Source organism: Penicillium longicatenatum (genome assembly GCF_028827895.1).
Source record: "Penicillium longicatenatum strain IBT 33135 chromosome Unknown contig_1_segment0_segment0, whole genome shotgun sequence".
Classification (NCBI taxonomy): Eukaryota; Fungi; Ascomycota; class Eurotiomycetes; order Eurotiales; family Aspergillaceae; genus Penicillium; species Penicillium longicatenatum.
Window position 1 is genome coordinate 4,616,622 of NW_026643119.1, and position 19,085 is coordinate 4,635,706.

Here is a 19,085-nt window from a genome sequence, read left to right on the forward strand (position 1 = left end):
GATTAGAAAGAGACGGCTTTGGGTCTATATATCCAGGTGGATTAATCCCAGTCTCCATAAGCGCGTCATATAAAGCTTGGTAGGGCGTTGCCTAATTTAGTCGTCTCATGGGGGTCCGATTTAGCAAATAGACCGCGGAATTCGCTGCTTCAGGCCACAGCGAGCTTGGAAGACCTGCTTCAATCAATATGGAGCGGCATAATTTAGCAATTCGTGCTCCAGCACGCTTAGAATATCCATTCTGCTCTGGCTGACCAGGTGGCGTATAATGGTGTTGAATTCCGAGTCGTATACAGTCAATCTAGGTAAATTGTGACAAATTCGTGTTACTATCTGTATGGAGCACCTTAACCTGAATTCCAAATTGACGCTTCAGAAAGGTAATCTTGGCTCTTAAGTCGTCTGTAATATCCGTCTTGCTTGATAGATTAGTCGAAATATGGTAACTAGTCACGGGATAAGATGCGTGACTGATATATTGCACCTGATTGTGAGTACGCTGCATATGGGTGAGATCCCAGTGGATAGCCTTAAATGGGGACGTTCCGGTCGTCATGGGACGCCTTGATATCTAACGTTTTACCTTGCTGAGCTGACACGTCTCGCAAATATGTAGAAATATTGACGTCTTGTCGATCTCGATGCTAGTTGTCGAATCCTGGACGTGCTGCACCACTTCCTTGCTCACATGACCTAGACGCTTATGGACGAGCTCTATGGTTGCCTTGGTTATATGGGGACTAGACGACGTCCCATAGGCAACTGGTCGAATTGGCAAGATATTTGATTGTGCATGTGTGGTAGTTATATTAGGCTTATGGAGGCTGTCAATATGGTAGTTTGACGTGAGAAATGCGTTCTGAAACACGTTCTCTTTGTCCCATTTGACTAGCAATATGCTAGTTTGATAATCCACCTTGCATAACCAGTTGCCAGCTTTGCCTTCAAGGTAGCTAGTCCGGTCGTTGAGATACACACCTGCTGCACGTGCACGCGAGGCGGAAATGAGGTTGACGTGGAATGATAGGGAATATGCGACGTCATGGAGGTCGAAGCGGCTATTTCCCTTGGTTGGCTGGAACAAGACTGATCCAACACCTAGAACCGGCGTTCTAGTATCTCCGACTTTGACGTATGTGCTCCGTTCCACGAAATTAGAGAATAGCGATCTGTTATTGCATATATGTGTGTTTGACCCTGTATCAAAGGCCTAATCTGGACAATTCTGCGGTGCTGAAATGTGGTATGACGTCCGAATTGGGGTCTTTTGCGGTTGATTCAACCCGATCTGGTTGAATATAGTCAGCATGCTGACCGCGTTAGTACCTATATTATCCTTTTTGAACTTGTCTAAGGCTGTCTTGAATGGTAAGCTCTTGCTAGCTGCTCTCTTAAAGCGTGAATCCACGTCTTTATCCCATGTATAATTCGCTGGTCTCTTTGACGGATTGAGGTAGGCGCAGTCCTGGAATCGGTGATTTCCGTCATTTGGTACATTCTGACAGGGACAGCGAGGTGTCCGTTTAGTTGATTTGCCTGATTTGGACTGTTCTGCCTGGTCTGGAATATCCTGGAACGTGGCATGTGACTGGCGGAATGAGGTCGTCTTGGGTTTTTCAATATCGAGATTCTGGCTGAAACTTAGACAAAGTTCGTCAAAATCCACTTGAATATTTTTCTTGATCTTTGATATGACCTCGTTGTAGGTTCGGTTATGCTATAATGGGGTAATATTGTGCACGGCGTCTATGAAGTCTAGAGGTGCACAATCCGTCGTCTGTACGATGGTAATTCCCTCTATAATACCTTTATGATATATTGTCTGCACCTGGATGACCTAATCCTCAATTTTCTGACCCTGAGATGGGCCCTGGATCGTCTTCCTCCACCGTTTTTCGACTGTTCTCCAGTGCAAGACGTCTCGCTGATTATATAGGAGATATAATGCTCGCAGCATCTCAAATCTAGTTGTTTTATTAATCAAAAACTCCTTCATTGACTTATTGATCGTAGATTGTAGGGCAATTTCCACTTTGCGAATTCTCTCTGACACGTCTTTGACCTCTAGGCGACGTTTGACTTGTCTGTTGTATAATGCATTGTCCACGTTGATATCTGTGATATCTGGTACCCTAGGTAAAGCTGCTTGAGGTGCATTTTGTTCTGGGTTGATATAATCCCATACAGTTTGCTGCTTAGTAAGACGCTTAATTTGGGTATACCAGAGTTGCTAGGTGGTAGGACCCGTTAGAATCACATCTATGGATGTAGACATGGTGGAAGTAAGGTTAAAATGAGGTCAAAGTGAGAGATATGTGAGAGATAATTGAGGCTTGAAGGATAGGACGTGATTTTTGGGGACTTAGAGATTCGTATGGAGGATTCTGAGGATTCTGGACGTTCTGGAACGTTCGAGGATATGCAAATTGTCGAATTCTGAGCTTGAGGAGCTCAATTTTGGCGAATATGGAGATGAGGTAGAAGAATATGATAGACAATATTGTGGGGTAGGCCCACAAGATCAGTCCGAGCTCCACCTAAGCTCCACCAGGTGGGATATCAGAATTCAACGTTGAATTCTCCACGGAATATGGAATAGAAAATATATGAAGAAGGAAGAATTCTCCACACGAAAATGGGGTATATATAGCAGGATATTACCAGAATTTTCCAGTAAACTTGCAGAATTTTTACCCATAAATAATAAACACAAACAACAAACACACAATTTATGTGTTTATATAACACAAACACACACAAACACACAAACAACAAACACACAAACAACAAACACACAAATAACAAACACACAAACAACAAACACACAAACAACAAACACACAAACACGTATAGATACGTGTAGGTAACACACACGTCACACGTGTGGACAGAGAACACAAATTCTGACTTAGAATTGCGTCAAAAATGGTGAAATATGAAAATATCACAATTCAGAGGTAATTCTATGAGGCTCTAGCTAACTAGCAGGCTCAATAGAATAGAATATGAGATATCTCTAGACTAGAGACTATCTCAGAATAACCCACACATATAGCTACGTGTGGTTAAAACGACCTAAATCATGTCTGTCTAAGGTTGGTAGGGCAATTGGTTACCAATCTTAGGAAAAAACGACACGAATAGCGTCAAAATATGAGGATATTGTTGTGCTTAGAAAGGGCACACCAGGCTCATAACTGTCTAAGATTGGCAGGGTAACTGGTTACCAATCTCAGGGAATTAGATCAGATGAACAAGGCAATGTGGTCAAGCTGAGCTAATTCAGGGTCTTCTCAGGAAATTCTCAGGATAGAAAGTGGAGAAGAAATTGGCATGAGATTCAAACTATTCTACCGAAATACGAGAACTAAATACCTGAGATTTAGAGAAGAAATCAAACAGAACAAACAAATCAAGTAAAATATCACATGATATGACATAAATGAAATAGCGGAGAATTCCGGTAAAAAAGTGCGAACTCAGAGAACACGTAAGGACTCCATTCTCTGACATTACCACATTTAGGTAAAGCCCGCTGCTTTGGTGCTTGCGAGGCCTGTGCCGAAGGCACCCGCGGACCTGGTCTTACTTGAAAGAACGAATTATGAGCCTCCTGGAGCTCGAGAGCCTCCTATATAGATAGGCCATCTTCGTGTGCTATCCACCTAGTCGTACGTTCACGTCTCTTCTTTTGTATGTTGTGTTCCTCACGTAGTAGCTTATTTTTTGCCTCGAGAAGGATACCGTTTTGCATAGTAATTTGATAGCCTTTGATAAGCTGGTTTAACGCGGTTTGGGATGGTGATGGAGGGCTTCTTGAGCGTTGCTTTAGGAAAGCTTTAATTGAGGATGCTTGCTTATAAAGCTCGTGAATGTTCGCGGGTGTATATGGATGAAACGTGCTTACTTGACTTCCGCGGCTTGTTGGAGGTATAGGCGTACGAAGTTGAATATTAAGCTTTAATAGAACTAGCTTAGGATTATATAGTACTAATCCTGCTGCTTAAAAGCTGTTTTAAATTATGCTTAATTCAAAAGCTTCCGCACGAGCTTTTGGATAGGCAAGAAGGAAGCCGAGCTTATCGATATGGCTAATTCTAAGCTGTATTTTTTAGCTCATAAAGTTACTGTACGCGCGCTTTAGAACTATAAAATATCCAATATCAAGTAGTTATAAAAGATGCGAAGAGTGCGTAGGTATATAGATTAGAATAATATCATAATCCGCGTAGATTTAATTAAATCTTAATATGAGATAGCTTCTATATCTATTAAGAATAAGAAGTCAATATCGCCCACGCGTATAGTGAGTTATTAATAGAATAAATTATTTTTGAAGCTAGCAAAGGCCTATCTCATCGGTTATCTATCTATTTTGACTAACTTTAAAGCGCTAATCGTGTGGAAGTTCTTTAAACCACGCTTAATTATATTGCTTTCCTTTAAAGATTATCGTTAGTGGAAGCGCCTATCCTAACGCGCTAATTAACTTGATTATGGTTACCTACTCACGATTTCCTAGCTATAAAACTAACCTCTGACCGTAGTATTCTACCTAGGTAATCACTTTTTATGTTGAATAAAGCCCCATCGCGAATCTAGTCTCGTTAAAGTTATAGATATTGTCCGCGTAGGATACTATATTACTAGATTATGGTTTAGACGAGGTCAAACTATTCTTAAATAATCTTTAGGTCTTCTTATAATGCTCGTTAGTAGTTATATCGTCTTAAGAAGCGTGATTTAAGCTCTTAATAACGTTAGGTAAAGTTATATACCCATTTTTCGCCGACGGTTTAAATCTAGGTAGAACCACGTTTTTCGAGGAGAATATTAGCTATCTCTTATACATGAGCTTATGTAGGGGCTGCTCTACGAAGATCTAGAGATAATATCTATTACTTAAGGATATTCTCTTTAATTTTAGTTAATTTATGACTATTAGCGCGAGTTTTAGCCCGATTTATGGTGCCGCGTAGTTGACGCGTGAGCGTATAGCGATCGACTTAGAATTAGCTCGCGGCTTGCCGTATAGAGGCAATTTCCTTGTTTTTTATAGCTTTTATAGCAAGCAATATACGGCCTTCTTGTTGGATAGAATCCTGGCTTAATATACCGCGTTTTGAAGGCATGGTGGTGGGTTGAAGATAGACGTATTCTTGGGAACGCGAAATTTTGGTTAGGTGGCTCACTCGCTTATATGGCTCACTCGCTTACCGACCACGTTACATAAGGTGCTAGGAATATGAATTCCGTGTTGAAATATGTCTATATATATCTTATAAACACGAGGAGTAATGAAATGGCGCCAAATCCGGGCCCTAGATGTTGATATCGACGGCTGCAAAAACCAACCTGATTACGCATATCCTTTCTCATTCTCTATGAACCAACACACGCTGCGCTCCAGGCCTTCCTGCATACTCACTTTGGGGTGATACCCAAGCACCTGTTTGGCCTTTTTTCCATTGAGTGTGCGAATAAGGGTACTGAAGCGAATACCCTCGCGAGTCATATTAGCCTTCTTAGTACCGCCGGAAACCACCCATGTAGCCCACTCATTCACAAATCCAAGTGTTAATCCAACCCACCTCGGGATCGCCACAATATCCTCAGGCCGGATTGGGTTACCCGTAAGCGCAGAAACAGCTCTTTGGAAGTCCCAAAAGAGCCAAGGGTCTTCATTCGTGATATGAAAACATTCACCATCGATGCGGGGTGTAGATGCGTTGGTCGGAGGAGGCTTCCCCCAGGCCTTTAGAAGACCATGAGCAGCTAGGAGGTGTGCATCTGCAAGGTTCCCGACATAGACAAAATCATACGGGTTCTGCCCATCACCCATCTGGAATCGGGACTTGCCTTGGCTTGCAACGGCGAACATCTTACCAAAGGTGCCGACATCGCGCTCGCCAAATGCAAGACTGGGTCGGATCGCGCAAGTCAGGATTTGCTGATCGCCTTGGCCGCCATTGCGATTAGCGGCCTGGATAGCATCTTCTGCATCTGCTTTCGCAATACAGTAAAGCCGCTGCTGTTGCGGAGGGCGCAAGATTGGCATTTCCTCTGTAGCATCGATAAGATTGGTATGGTTATCGTTGATAACCCCTGAGGTTGAGGTATTGACTATGGCTCGCACGGTCTTCACCTTGACGGCGGCATCGATAAGGTGATGAGCACCATTAACAATGATGCCGCGGTAGGCTGATTCAGGGGCGTCGGAGAATTCTGGGGACGCAGTATGAAAGATAGTAACAGGGCGGGCGATCTGCATGATGCGCTGCACGTCCTGGAATAAGGCCAAATCGCCATGGTGGTAGTGCACGTTTGCTTTAGAATGGCGATTGCGGTTAACGTTCACATCAATCGAGTGGATGATGCAGTTAGGTTCCTCCTCAAGAATTTTGGCAATGATATGGTACGCTATGAAGCCATTGCCACCGGTAACAAGGACAGGACCGATGCTAGACATATTACCGACGTCAAAAGATGGTGGTGGGTGGTAATTAGAGCAAAAAATAATAATGTCGGAATTGAGTGGAAATAAATTGAAATGAAGGAGGGGAAATGAATTGAAATGAAGGAGGGGAAAGAAATCACGCTTAGCTGCTGTTTAACTGGATAAGAGCAAGTGCGGTACATATCCCTTACTAAATAAAACTCCGGGTACACCTATCAGGTTACTGCGATACAGCCATGCCAATTGCCTTGTTTTAGTACCTTTGACATCGCATAATACTGTCATACATAGTCTAGTCTAGTTCGACATGCGTTTTTGAGGTATAACCAGTTCCCCATTTCTGACCTTGCTAAGATGAAAAAGCATACTTGCTTTCTCAGCCGCATCGCCCCACTCAGATCAGTAACTAGCATGACTGCTGCTATTTTAAACCATTGAAACCTTACTAGATTCTCAAAATCTAGCATTATCGCTCCAATAGTTAAAAAAAAAATCCCCCATAGTGGCAAGTGAGAAGACTGTTTAATCAGTCACTCCCTAAAATCAGAATCAGGCTCAAACTGAATTGTTAGTGAGAAACTCCAGCTCCCGGGCGTCAGCCCGGCCATCTGACCTGTTGTTCTTCATTCTTTCCCAATTATGACATGTCGGTGTTCTGCTAGACAAGTTGCTCCGCAGCGTATCTACACTATGACTGATCTAAGGAATCGCCTGTGTGCTATGAAGCAAAGACACAGCCGGACTACAAAAGGACGAGCCGAGGGAACGAATCTTCGCGAAGAAGATGGGAAAGATGTAGCGCATACGAGAGTGATGGTAATTTTCAGAAATAATTATATAGTATTTTGGGCTTAATTGAGCATCTTTGATACATACGTGAACTGGCCATTTGTTACGGACCCACTTAGTCCGCACCGTAGTTGTTTGGCGGTATGTCCTCCATTAAGGGGCAGCAAAAAGGGAATTCGGATGGCCTCGAGACTTTTGTGGCGCCATCGGCAAATGCTGATTCGGTCACTGAATGGTTGCTTTGCTCCATTCCTTTCTTGAACGCTCCACGACTAGAAATAAATAACTGTCTTGCTTTTATTGGCTTCCTTAGCATAATCTGGCAAAGTTCTTATATGATACAACCTTCGGAGTGCCACATGAAGACAGGAACATTGAGTCTCTACTACTCTAGAGTACTCCGTTAATTAGACATCGCCAAAACCTGAAAATGGGCCCGACTCTGGGCCCAAAGCCCAAATTTTGCATAAAACTGGTCTTGGCGCTCATAAATCTGCTGAATAATATAGAAAAATGCATAAAAAGACTGTATATCTTGATTTTTCACTAAAATAAGTAAATGTTTGTACTGTTTGTAGACTAGTGGGCCCCCAATGGGCCCCCATCAATGGGCCGAGCAACGGGCCCAAAACCCAACCCATTTGTGGGTTGGGTTGGGTTGGGCTTTGTTAGGACCATAACTCTCCCGGGCAGGAGCATAGCCAACTGAGCCAAAAGACTAATTATATCCGCAAGCTGCGGATATACCCGGGTACCGATTGATATAGTAGCGCACTCTGTGTTCGCGACGTAACAGGCTTTGGGCTTTGTGGGTTTTGGCGATGTCTAGATGCGTGGTTCTATCATGCCGCGGCCTGCCAAGATTCCGGTCTCGCGGATTTAAATGCCGAAGGTTTTACTATGTCTCGATTTTATCTTGGAACAGGGGCGTTCAGAGGATTGCAGGTGTCGTGGAACTATTTTGTTGGCAAATTCATCCGAATAGCCCTATTTGATACATCCATCCGAGTCGCTGGGCTGAACGTTAGGGCTGTAAGTAAACGACAATCTCTTTTACCACCCTACATGTTTGAACACATAATAAGAAGTTCAACGGATGTGAATTGAGGTAGTAAGATCTTTAATTTCTAACAATTAACAAAAAATGGCTTGCAACAGACAATATTCACGTTTTTGCACTGTATGAACGCCAGACAACTCCAACTCAAGCATGTTCTTTCATCTCAACAGAGCAGTCGTCCTTTCCGTCATTATGAGCCACCAAGTCCGCCTCCGTCACCTCTCCTTTAGGCAAATTCCGGGCCATAGAAACAATCTGCCAAGGAGACGAAGCATCCTGGAACACATGGTTCAGTAATTCCAAGTTGCGATTCATAGTCTCTGGGAAGAAGAAATATACCACCACAGGAATACAGGCGGACAAAATCGCATACATTATATAGTACTGGTAGCCAATGGTATCAAGAGCCACCGGAGTAACCATGACCACAACGAAGTTCCACATCCAATGATTCGCAGTAGAGATAGACGCCATAGCGACTCGCAGACGCATTGGCGCAACTTCAGTGCAGTACAAGAAATTGCCACCCAAAAAGCCAATCGGGTAGAAGAGGTTGAACAGGAAAATCAAACAAGCTGAAGCAACTGACGCGTGCTTGTTGTTCGAGTCAAAGCTGTTTGTTATAGCCAAACCAGCCATACAGGCTGACATGCCCGCTCCGCTGATGATGAACAACTTGCGTCGGCCGAGACGGTCGATAGCGAAGAACGCAATAAAGCAGCAGAGAAACTTCCAGGTAAGAGCACTTGCAGCCAGGATAGATGAAAGGTTGGAACTCATGTGCAGATTACTCTTGAAAATTGTAGACGCGTAGACGGAGATGAGGTTACCTCCACACATCTGCTGGAAGAACTGTAGGACGATGCAAAGACTGAATCGGTAGAGCAGACGTTCTTCGTCGTTTTTTGAGAACATTTCGCTAATTGCCCCCTTTGACTGAGAGGTGGCTTCCAAGGACAATTCGATGCCGGCGATCTCAGATTGAATGCTTTCATCATCGGGAGAAAGGCCCTTGTAGGCTGCTAGATTTGCAGATGCTTCCTCTACTCTATTGACGCGAACGAGCCAGCGAGGCGATTCGGGAAGAAAGAATACAGACACCAAGATGACAATGGAAAAGAAAAAAGATACCGCTAAAGGTCCTCGCCACTGTCTAGTGTTCGTGTCAGGAAGCTTCGTGAATGCAAAGTCGATCCAATTGCAAAGAGCGTATCCAAGACACATGAATACACCCGCGATGATGACATTCTGGCCACGATTCTTGGCAGATGCAGATTCAGACTGCCAGACCGGGACAGCGACACTGAATTGGCCAGTTCCCATACCAAGAATGATTCGACCCACGGTAAATTGGATCAGTGAGTAAGCTGAGACCTGAAGCACTTGACCAATAATAGTGAGGATTGAGCCAACGAAAATGGTCTTTCGACGGCCAAGACGTTCAGATAAGACTGTGCAAGAAAGGGCGCCTATCAGTGCTCCAATTTGAAAAGAGGCGATGACGGCACCCTTGCCGGTGGAATTCTTCGCTTCCACAGCGCCTGTTGTGTTGACCGTATCGATTTGGGGAAACACGCGAACAAAGCTTTCCAGGGTTGCGAGGGGACCAGCGCCAGCTTGGTTGTATCCGAAAATAATAAAAGCTGGGGCCACGACGAGGACGATTTGGGCCAATCGAAGGGCCTTTCCTGTTAAGCCAAAGAATTTCCGGGTCATGTTGATTGATTTGAGACCAGCTCATGAAAGTTGAGAAAGAAGAGTAAATAAATTGATGACCAAAAATGGCGGCCGCGGTCCAGTTTTATAAAAATTTCTAGAATCGTACCATCCCCGAACCGTTAAATCTCCGTCGAGGCTTGGTGATGACCTGGGGACCCCATAAAACTGGGGAAACGGACCAAGAAATCCCCGCAAAATGGTGGATGGGGTGGTTCAAGGAGATCATCTTAAGAAACTTGATTCTTACTGGCTGAATTGCCGAAGGCAAAACTGCGTGGAGATCGATCCATGTCCGGCGGAGGATACAATGTCCGGTAGATTTGCGTCATTCGTTGCTTAGCTAAGTCATACCAAGGGCTCCCAAAAATGGAGTGATATGACCCGTGGGTCGGACGAGAGAGATCTAAAAGTCCGGTGTAATGTCACTAACCCGCGTTGAGTCTAATTTACTCTGACCGAATTTCCATTGAACGTACGAATTAAGCGTTACAAAATTGTGCTTAAATTAAGGAAACCGTTGTTACATTCAGGACTTGAAACTTCATCTCTGAATCATAGCATAACATCAATTGCATCAATTTCATACAAGTATATACTCGAGTACTTGTTCTAACTATCTATTTGGAACCCAGTCTCTTAATCTCAACGACAACAGCCGCGGTGACCTCCTTGGTTGTAGCCTTTCCAACCAAATCACGAGTGAGAACTCCCTGCTCGCAGACATTCTCAACGCATACAAGCAGCTTCTTCGAGGCCTCCTCCTCGCCCAACCAGGCGAGCATTTCGGCAGCGGTCCAGAAAGTAGCCACGGGGTTAGAGATGCCTATTCCTGTGATATCGAAAGCAGAGCCGTGAATAGGCTTAAACATGCTGGGGTACTGGCGAGTGGGATCAAGGTTAGAGGTAGGGGCGATTCCGATAGAACCAGCCAGAGAAGCAGCAAGATCGGAAAGAATATCGGCGTGCTAGAAGTTTTATTAGTAAGGTACTTCCTCGGGGTTAGAAGTATTTCTGTACTTACCAGGTTGGTAGCCACACTGGTATCCAGAGTCTCGGGCTTTAACACCATACGAGTAGTCATGGCATCAACTAGCATCTTGTCGACAGTAACATCCGGGAAGTCAGCAGCAACCAGCTTGGCAATCTCATTTCATCCTAGAGGACTATGCCGTTACGCTGAGCATTGCTCTTGGTGACGATAGTCAAAAGCTTACGAGGACGCTTCTGGGCGGTCTCGAAGGCGAAGCGCATCATTCTCTCAACTCCCACACGAGAGAAGATAGAGACCTCGGTGGCAACCTCCCATGCCTTGCCTTGGTGAGAACGACCACCTTGACCGGCGTATTCGCCTTCGCTGTTCTCACGGATAATCACCCAGTCGAGATCACCGGCCTTGCAGTTACGGAGAGGCGACTCGGTACCGCGGAAGACTCTAGCGGGGCGGACGTTGGCGTATTATTAGAGAGGCTGGCAAATAGCCAGGCGGAAACCTCACAGCGAGATATGGTCGGGGACGTCTAGGCCATGTTAGTAATTATGAATATCAATTAAAGAATTGGAATATTATATGTACCAGGTGCTCCGACAGCATCGAAGAAGATAGCATCGTGCTTCTTCAGCTCCTCAAGTCCGCCAACGGGAATGTACTTTCCAGTCTTCTTGTATGTCTCTGAGCTCCAGTCGTAGTTTTTGAAGTTCAGCTTGAAGGTCTGGAGGGTATCCATCAAGGCATTCAGAGCTGTGATACCGGCTTCGATAACCTCTGGGCCGATGCCATCAGCCGGGATAGAGGCGATGTTGTAGGTCTCTGCGGAAGTGATAGAAGGCGACATTATGATTCGAGTCTGAGATGAAGTTTGATCGAGATGTCGCGCAGTAGAGGGGTGTAACCTTGTGCATGCGGGGATTTAATGCCTTTTGTTTCTAGCTGTGATGGTCATGTCTGGGTCTTGATGGAGAAGAAGTATGGTGGTACCCCCTCACCTCCAATACTCTTAACCAATGAGGGCTGCCGCGTGGATTAACGGGGTCTTCCAAGGCCGGGCGGTTTTGTCGTTGGGTGGATACCCACGCGGGGGTTCTCATATCCGGGGACCCACCTGGAGAAAGACATGTCCGGAGGAAACGAAGTATATGACGCATCATTTATCCATGGATCCAGTCATAAACCGAGGCTATTCTATACCGGCTTGGAGATATTGTCTAGCTGCTGACTTCCTGTATCTGCATTGCTAATGACAACACATCTTGCGTTCATACTACCAGATTCTCGCATCCATCCAACAAGTCCACCATCACAATGGGTGCTCCTAAGATTCCCCAAGAGGACATTAACGCGATCCTAAGTTACATTATACCACACATCAAGCAAAATATCACCAATTAATCACCAGGTTCAATCAGACGACCATTCATTCTCGCCTTAACAGGCCTCTAAGGCAGTGGCAAATCCACTTAGACCTAGACATCGCCAAAACCCACAAAGCCCAAAGCCTGTTACGTCGCGAACACAGAGTGCGCTACTATATCAATCGGTACCCGGGTATATCCGCAGCTTGCGGATATAATTAGTCTTTTGGCTCAGTTGGCTATGCTCCTGCCCGGGAGAGTTATGGTCCTAACAAAGCCCAACCCAACCCAACCCACAAATGGGTTGGGTTTTGGGCCCGTTGCTCGGCCCGTTGATGGGGGCCCATTGGGGGCCCACTAGTCTCCAAAAAGTACAAATATTCACTAATTTTAGTAAAATATCAAGATATACAGTCTTTTTATGCATTTTTCTATATTATTCAGCAGATTTATGAGCGCCAAGACCAGTTTTATGCAAAATTTGGGCTTTGGGCCCAGAGTCGGGCCCATTTTCAGGTTTTGGCGATGTCTAGTTTAGTGTTAGTGAAAAAGATGTAATACCATTTAAATGTTGTTTTTGATGAATTAGGCCAATGAGAGGGGTTCGAAATGTCTTATTGAAATCTGTCGTTGTCCATGATTCAGGATGAGAATGGAGCAACTTCATGGTTAGACCTCGGGATTGTACTCGGAGTTCGACGTTCCAAGGTTGTTCGGTGCTTTTTATACGATAATGTTGGGCATTAGCGGCCACTCCAAAAAGTCTGTCCATAAAAGGGTGTCTGCTCTAAATTTGTGTACTTCCCTTAATGCAAATCACCTGGGCTTATTCCTTTATGTCATTTCGGTTTACTCATCCTTCATCACATTACTACTTGAACCTATAGAAGTAACCACAACCCCCCTTGAATAGAATTTTAGTCCCAGAGATTACCTGACCTAGTATTTATCCGGCTACCTGCTAATAGGTACCTAAGCTTTATTGGAGGTGAGGAAATGAAATCAAAGAGCAATGGCTGTCTGCGAGGGCTATAGACAATAGGAGAAGAGACACTTCCGCGAGGGGGGCGAGATCTGTTTACCCGAATGGGACCAGGCACATCAGGCCGCTCGAGGCGGCAAAAGTCATTGCCATTGAAGTACTTCAAGTAGGCACGGTGGTCTTGAGCGAAGGGAATCATTGCAAATGGATGGATAATGATGCACGGCACCAGAGAGTCCAAGCCTGGAAACCCAAGGCTCCAAGAGCCATCTTGTAAACCCGAGTGGGCAAGTGGTCGGAGGTCGTGTCCATGACAAACTAGTACTCGCCACGGGCCCGCGTGAAAAGAGGAGAAGTGTAGTGGAAAAGAGCCCCAAACGGGAACCGAGACAGAATCATGGGGGGACTTTAATTCGTGTGCACATATTCCAGGCGGAACCACGATCTTAAGTTTCTTTCTGGCTGAAACGCTTGGTTCCATCTTCAAATCGGTGCATGATGCTAAAGACCACCTCCCGAGTCTCGTGGTAGGCATAGCCAGAGAATTCAGCCATGTAACCCGGGGACGACATTGGACTTGATGAGCTCTTGCAAAACAAGAGTCTCCTGCTGGCGGCGAGAACTCTGCATGGCTTGCTTCTGATTGTCAGCAGCAACTCAATTCAGAAGCTGAATCATTCCGGGGTGGCGCTTGACCTCCAGGGGAATGTCACTGAGGGATTCACACTCAACAGCATGAGTGTCCATATTTTTTCTCGAATCCTGAGGTCTTAAAGGGAAGGACGAAGATAGGGGGTGCGCGGAGGAAAGAGATGATCGCGTGGCAAATGAGGAGAATATGGTGGGGAAATTAATGTCGACAGCGGAAGTGAGAGGGTAAGTGAAAAAAACAGGCGGTTGCGAAAAAGACACGCACTTGCCAGTTGTTCGATGTCTATAAAATTAACTCCACAACCCTCTCGAACCTACTTCCTTGCCAGAATTGGCAAAAGAGTTGAAGACCTACCTTGTCCTTGGTTACCGTCGACGGTGCCTACATGCCCCAGGAGTGGTTAATTTAAACACAGCAAGTTCGTTACTTCGGGATTCGATAACACCAATCTCACTTTCCGATCACATTGATATAATTATTCCCACGCGTAGAATGAAATGAGTGTATATTGGGGTAACTGTCTCGAAAAGCAAGCTAACGTCCTCCCTCTAGGTTATGTTGAAAATTTTGGCACCGCAACTACCAATGTCCGTCGGGGAAACCGCATTACCGGCACCATGAGACATCAGCGTGGAGCCGGAAATGCTCCACTGTCAATACACCAGTTGCGTAAAACTTAATTCAGATGAGGGATTTAGCAGGCTCAATCATCCACCATACCAGGTTATCCATAATTGAGACTAGTCAATATTGCAGAACAATTGAACAAGGATCGGCAAAAGTTTCTCCTGTTCTCTAGACGTCCTGGTCAGGGTTGACAGAACGTCAACAATCAATAGTGTCCAGTCTCTCGATTTGCGCTTGGCCATAGGTTCTAGAATCCAATGAACTCGTCCGGATACGAACTGAAATTATGTGTCCACATTGGCCCTCTTCAAGCTTTATTTGGGGTGTTTGGAAGGCTTGGGCCCGTTGCGGGTTGGCTGGACCGATTTCGGCATGCCTTGGATAGAACAAGTTTTGCGCAGCTCTCTTGCCACCGGGTGGTTGAAAGCGTAACAAGAAAACGAGAGTGAATTGGCGTATGGAATCAAGGTCAATCTGCGGCTTATTTCACATATTCCTTAATGGCATATTTGGTTGAGCAATGGGACCGTAGTGAGGGGGGGGGTCCACGCCTAGACAGGAACTCTCAGGACTGGTGAAGTCTAGCCGGTCCCCGGCTAGTCGGCACCTCGTAGAGAGAGAATCTCGACACCCCAGAAACTGATTCGACCCTACGCCGCCATTGCTCCATAAAGCGAAGGACGCAGAAAATTGTCGCCATCACTGATTTTGCAGCGCTCATTGTATTCTATATGGATTGCTTTTTCTCTTGATCGTTTCTCCGTTGTATTGTACACAATAGAGAAAACAATGACATTTACGGATCGAATTTGTCGAGTCTCCTGGGGCTGGTTCTCAATATTGATGAGCACTGGCAGCATCGGTACCCTGCTTTACAACACCCTTTATCAATTCCCTAGTACCCTCATCACTGGAAAAGTATTTTTTTCTTCTGGACATCGTTACCTACTCCGCAATATGGACCACTCTTCTAATACGCTTCTCTCACCACTGACACGCCTTCAAAGAAACTTTCAACGACCCAGAAGAAGCATATCTCATTCCAACTGCGGCCTTGGGACTCGCAACTATTCTTTCCGGCATTGAGTTCTACGGGTTACTGCCTGTGGCGATTGGCGACGATGCGTGCAATTGGTCTTTTTTGGGTGTATGTGGCTACAGAAATCCTCCTCGCCGTTGGCCTCAACTGACACTTATACCATACACGCTTGCCCACCGGTCAGCCATTCTGGCTCGTCCGACTACTACCATCCTTCCCGGCTATGCTTGCTGGAACTACTGCTTTACTATTGGCCGGTGGACAATCAGCAGACTTTTGCATTCCGATGATCATCGTGAGGATAGCTCTGCAGGGCTTCGGCTTCATGATTTCCCTTTTCATCTTAGCCGAATACTTTCATGGACTGCGTTGTGATGGTCTTCCGCCTATGCGTCGCCGGCCCCATATGTTCATTGCTGTTGGTCCACCCGCCATCACTGCCGTCGCACTCATGGGGATGCTAGAAATCCCCGTGGGAAAGCTCCTCCATTTTACATTCCGTTAGCCTCACATGTCACCACTGCAGATGTTCTGCTCATCTTGACCGTGTTTCTCTCAATATTCTTGTGGATCCTTTCTTTCTCCCTCCGGATGCTGGGATGGTTTAGTATCTTTGCCGCCCATGAAGAACGGAAATTCGACATCACTTGGTGGGCGACTGTCTTTCCTAAAGCCGGATTAGCATTGGCGACAATCAAGATTGGAGATCCCTTGACTTCAGAGCCGATTAAATGAGTAGATAGTGCCGCCACAATGATTCAAGTTGGTTTGTGGCTAGGATGCGCCAGTTTTCATGTCTGGGCATACTTTGCTTACCGCACACTTTGGCCCGGGATGGATGAGGGATTTGGGTCAGATGATCATATGGGCCGGGGGCTAGATTTAGAGGGCGAGGTACAACCTTATAAGACCCCTTCATATTGAGCGGCACGCTTATAGTATAGTTCTTGGCCGCATTGTGACAAAGGTTTTCGGGAAGGACCCAGCCCATTCACTTGCTCGCAGAGAAGCGGAAGTGGATTTGTCGGCTGTTAGCTAGCTGTTAGCTAGCGTAGCAGCATTCTTTAATAGCGGCATCGGTTTAGTTCAAGTTGATATAAAACCACTGAAAAATACGAGTTAGTCAAACATTCCTGTTCAGGTCTAATAGTTCTACATTCCACGTCATTTCATTGGTAGTTTGCTTTTCGACTTGCAGATGAAAGCGGCACAAAGACAGGCAACTTGAAGCAGCCAGTAGTTTGGGTAAGCTCCAGCCGTATGCAAGTGGCTTCACCATTCACCATTTTGAAAGTCTCTTTTCCAAGGCGACTAAGCTTATCTGTGAGTGGGTGTAAAGGACTGGTTAGCAGGCGGTATTTTTATTCCCATCCTCAGCTGATGTAATATTTCAATGAACAGTCACCTGCTGGCTGGTCTATCAACGAGAAATGCTATCCAATACCATGAAAAGTTGCGTCAAATCTATGAAAATTTGAAAGGTTGGTTTTGGATTATTGGTGGAAAGACCTTGTGTGGAAGCAAAAGCTACTTAATTCACATGTGGACCTAGCGATTTCTCTATTTTGTTTACAGTCTAATGTCGATACCACAGCCGCATTTCTAACTACTACGACTTACTCATGTGCAGTGCTCGCGCTAAAGTAACACTATATGGCATCACAAACTACCACTATCAAAATACTGCCAGGAATGATGGTGGACCCCAGGCGGAAGCTGGGTTGGCCGTGAATCCGGGTACGAAAATCGGGCTAACCCCGCCCGCCTTCACTTGCGGTCGCGCGCCAGAACCCGTCGAATGCACTACAAACATTATCGAAGCTCAAGTGAATCTCGTTGACAAAGTACGGTATGGAATTAGTAATGTTCCATATGCAGTGTCTTTTCCCACAGTCAGCTCTCGAGGGTTGCACTGCATGCCCGCGGATTGCAGACATTTGTCAGCAACGCACTTTTTTCTTGTCTGGACTAGTCTTACTTGACTCTTAGAAAAAGACTCTCGTGGATTGCAGCTCAACGATCTGCATACTTTCGACAATCCCTTAGTCAAGCCTGTTTTCTTGCAACAGCTGGATGCCGTGCAGTTCTGCTATTCTATCAGGATTTACCACCGGGATGTGAAGCCCGAGAACGTCGGCACATCTGGCCAATCAAAAAGCAAGAACCTATCTTGCGTCACTGTCTCTTCTTCGAACCCTTGAGGTCCGGTCTGTCCGATCGTCAATCGCCCTTTCAGCGAAATCACGCTGTCCAAAACGATCAAATGCGACGTCATCTGATGCTCAGAGGAAGGGCCTACCTATGTTCGCATCTGAGACACGTCCCAAGCCTACCGAAAGAGCTTGTGTTGCATAGTTTCAAGACATTCGGCCGAACCATAGATCGTACGACAATCTCTTGAACTCTTTCATCTCAATATAACTACATGGACAATGGCGAAGCCGGAACTACATCAACAAGATCTACTACAAACTGGCCGCTACTAGATGAGGCTTTATCCCAGTGGCAGCGACGACATACAAAGAAATGTTTTCCTACACTGGGCCCCTGCTTCGTCTGACAGCTGTAGGATACTGGAAGATGATACCAGTGTACAAAGATCAGACTATGCCTGCATTCAGCGAGAACTGGTTAAGCGGCTTCAATTGTTGTCACTCAATAAGATGGCATACCCTTCATGGTTCAATCTGCCACGGTCTCGACCTCCATACGTTATGAGACAAAAGCGATCTAAACCATCTGCTATGAATTTGCGTCGGTGAACATCTATAATATGGACGAGGTTGGTCTTTGCTAGAGTCATATGCCTAATGGTGAGCTTCAATCCGAGACAGCCAGAACAGAGACACGACAAGTATCATTATCGTCGTCGCTTCGAATGCGACTGGTTCGGATCGATTACCTATACGGATCATTGAAATCCTTACGCACGGAAAGGCATAGATATGGCTTCTATAGGATTTAAGTGCCGCTATACCAAGAAGGCTTGGGTGCGACACGATACTATGGAACAAAAATTTGGTGAGGCTCACCAAAGCGCCACCAAATTGCGCACCCGCTTTTTGGTCAGTATACCACTAGTGGTCAGGTCATGCGGCAAGCAACATTGGAGAATCAGTTTATGCGAAGTTTGCTTCTTTGTCTCTTCTCTACGTATGGGTTAGCCTATTTGCTGGTTTTTGTGTGTATCGTATTTTTGAGCTAATCAGGAGTGGCATCGGTTCATCGGCTATGACGAACCGCAATCGGATTCAACAACGAGTAGGGAGAGACCAAGACATCACTCCCACTCAAACGGAGAAAGAGCATGTGGTGGAAGTAGGTTTTTAATCTTCAAAAGATAGGTCATGACATGAAAATGAGGTTAAGCCAGCAATGATATCATGCCCAAGAATTTTGACAAGGAAAACA

At 45.5% G+C, this 19,085-nt stretch overlaps 3 protein-coding genes across 3 annotated transcripts; all 3 read right to left on the minus strand.

Moving 5' to 3' along the window:
- Positions 1–5,359: 5,359 nt before the first annotated feature.
- N7484_002508 (uncharacterized protein) lies at positions 5,360–6,469 on the minus strand (the record flags this gene model as incomplete). The annotated part of the gene is made up of 1 exon (XM_057112928.1): positions 5,360–6,469. One exon carries the CDS (start codon positions 6,467–6,469, stop codon positions 5,360–5,362), a length of 1,110 nt encoding a protein of 369 aa, XP_056977665.1.
- A 1,981-nt stretch (positions 6,470–8,450) lies between these two features.
- On the minus strand, positions 8,451–10,022 carry N7484_002509 (sugar porter family MFS transporter; the record flags this gene model as incomplete). The annotated part of the gene is made up of 1 exon (XM_057112929.1): positions 8,451–10,022. One exon carries the CDS (start codon positions 10,020–10,022, stop codon positions 8,451–8,453), a length of 1,572 nt encoding a protein of 523 aa, XP_056977666.1.
- Positions 10,023–10,642: 620 nt separating this feature from the next.
- On the minus strand, positions 10,643–11,857 carry N7484_002510 (uncharacterized protein; the record flags this gene model as incomplete). The annotated part of the gene is made up of 5 exons (XM_057112930.1): positions 10,643–10,990; positions 11,047–11,114; positions 11,240–11,457; positions 11,521–11,542; positions 11,599–11,857. The coding sequence occupies 5 exons, from the start codon at positions 11,855–11,857 to the stop codon at positions 10,643–10,645; spliced, it is 915 nt and encodes a 304-aa protein (XP_056977667.1).
- Between the last annotated feature and the right edge of the window lie 7,228 nt (positions 11,858–19,085).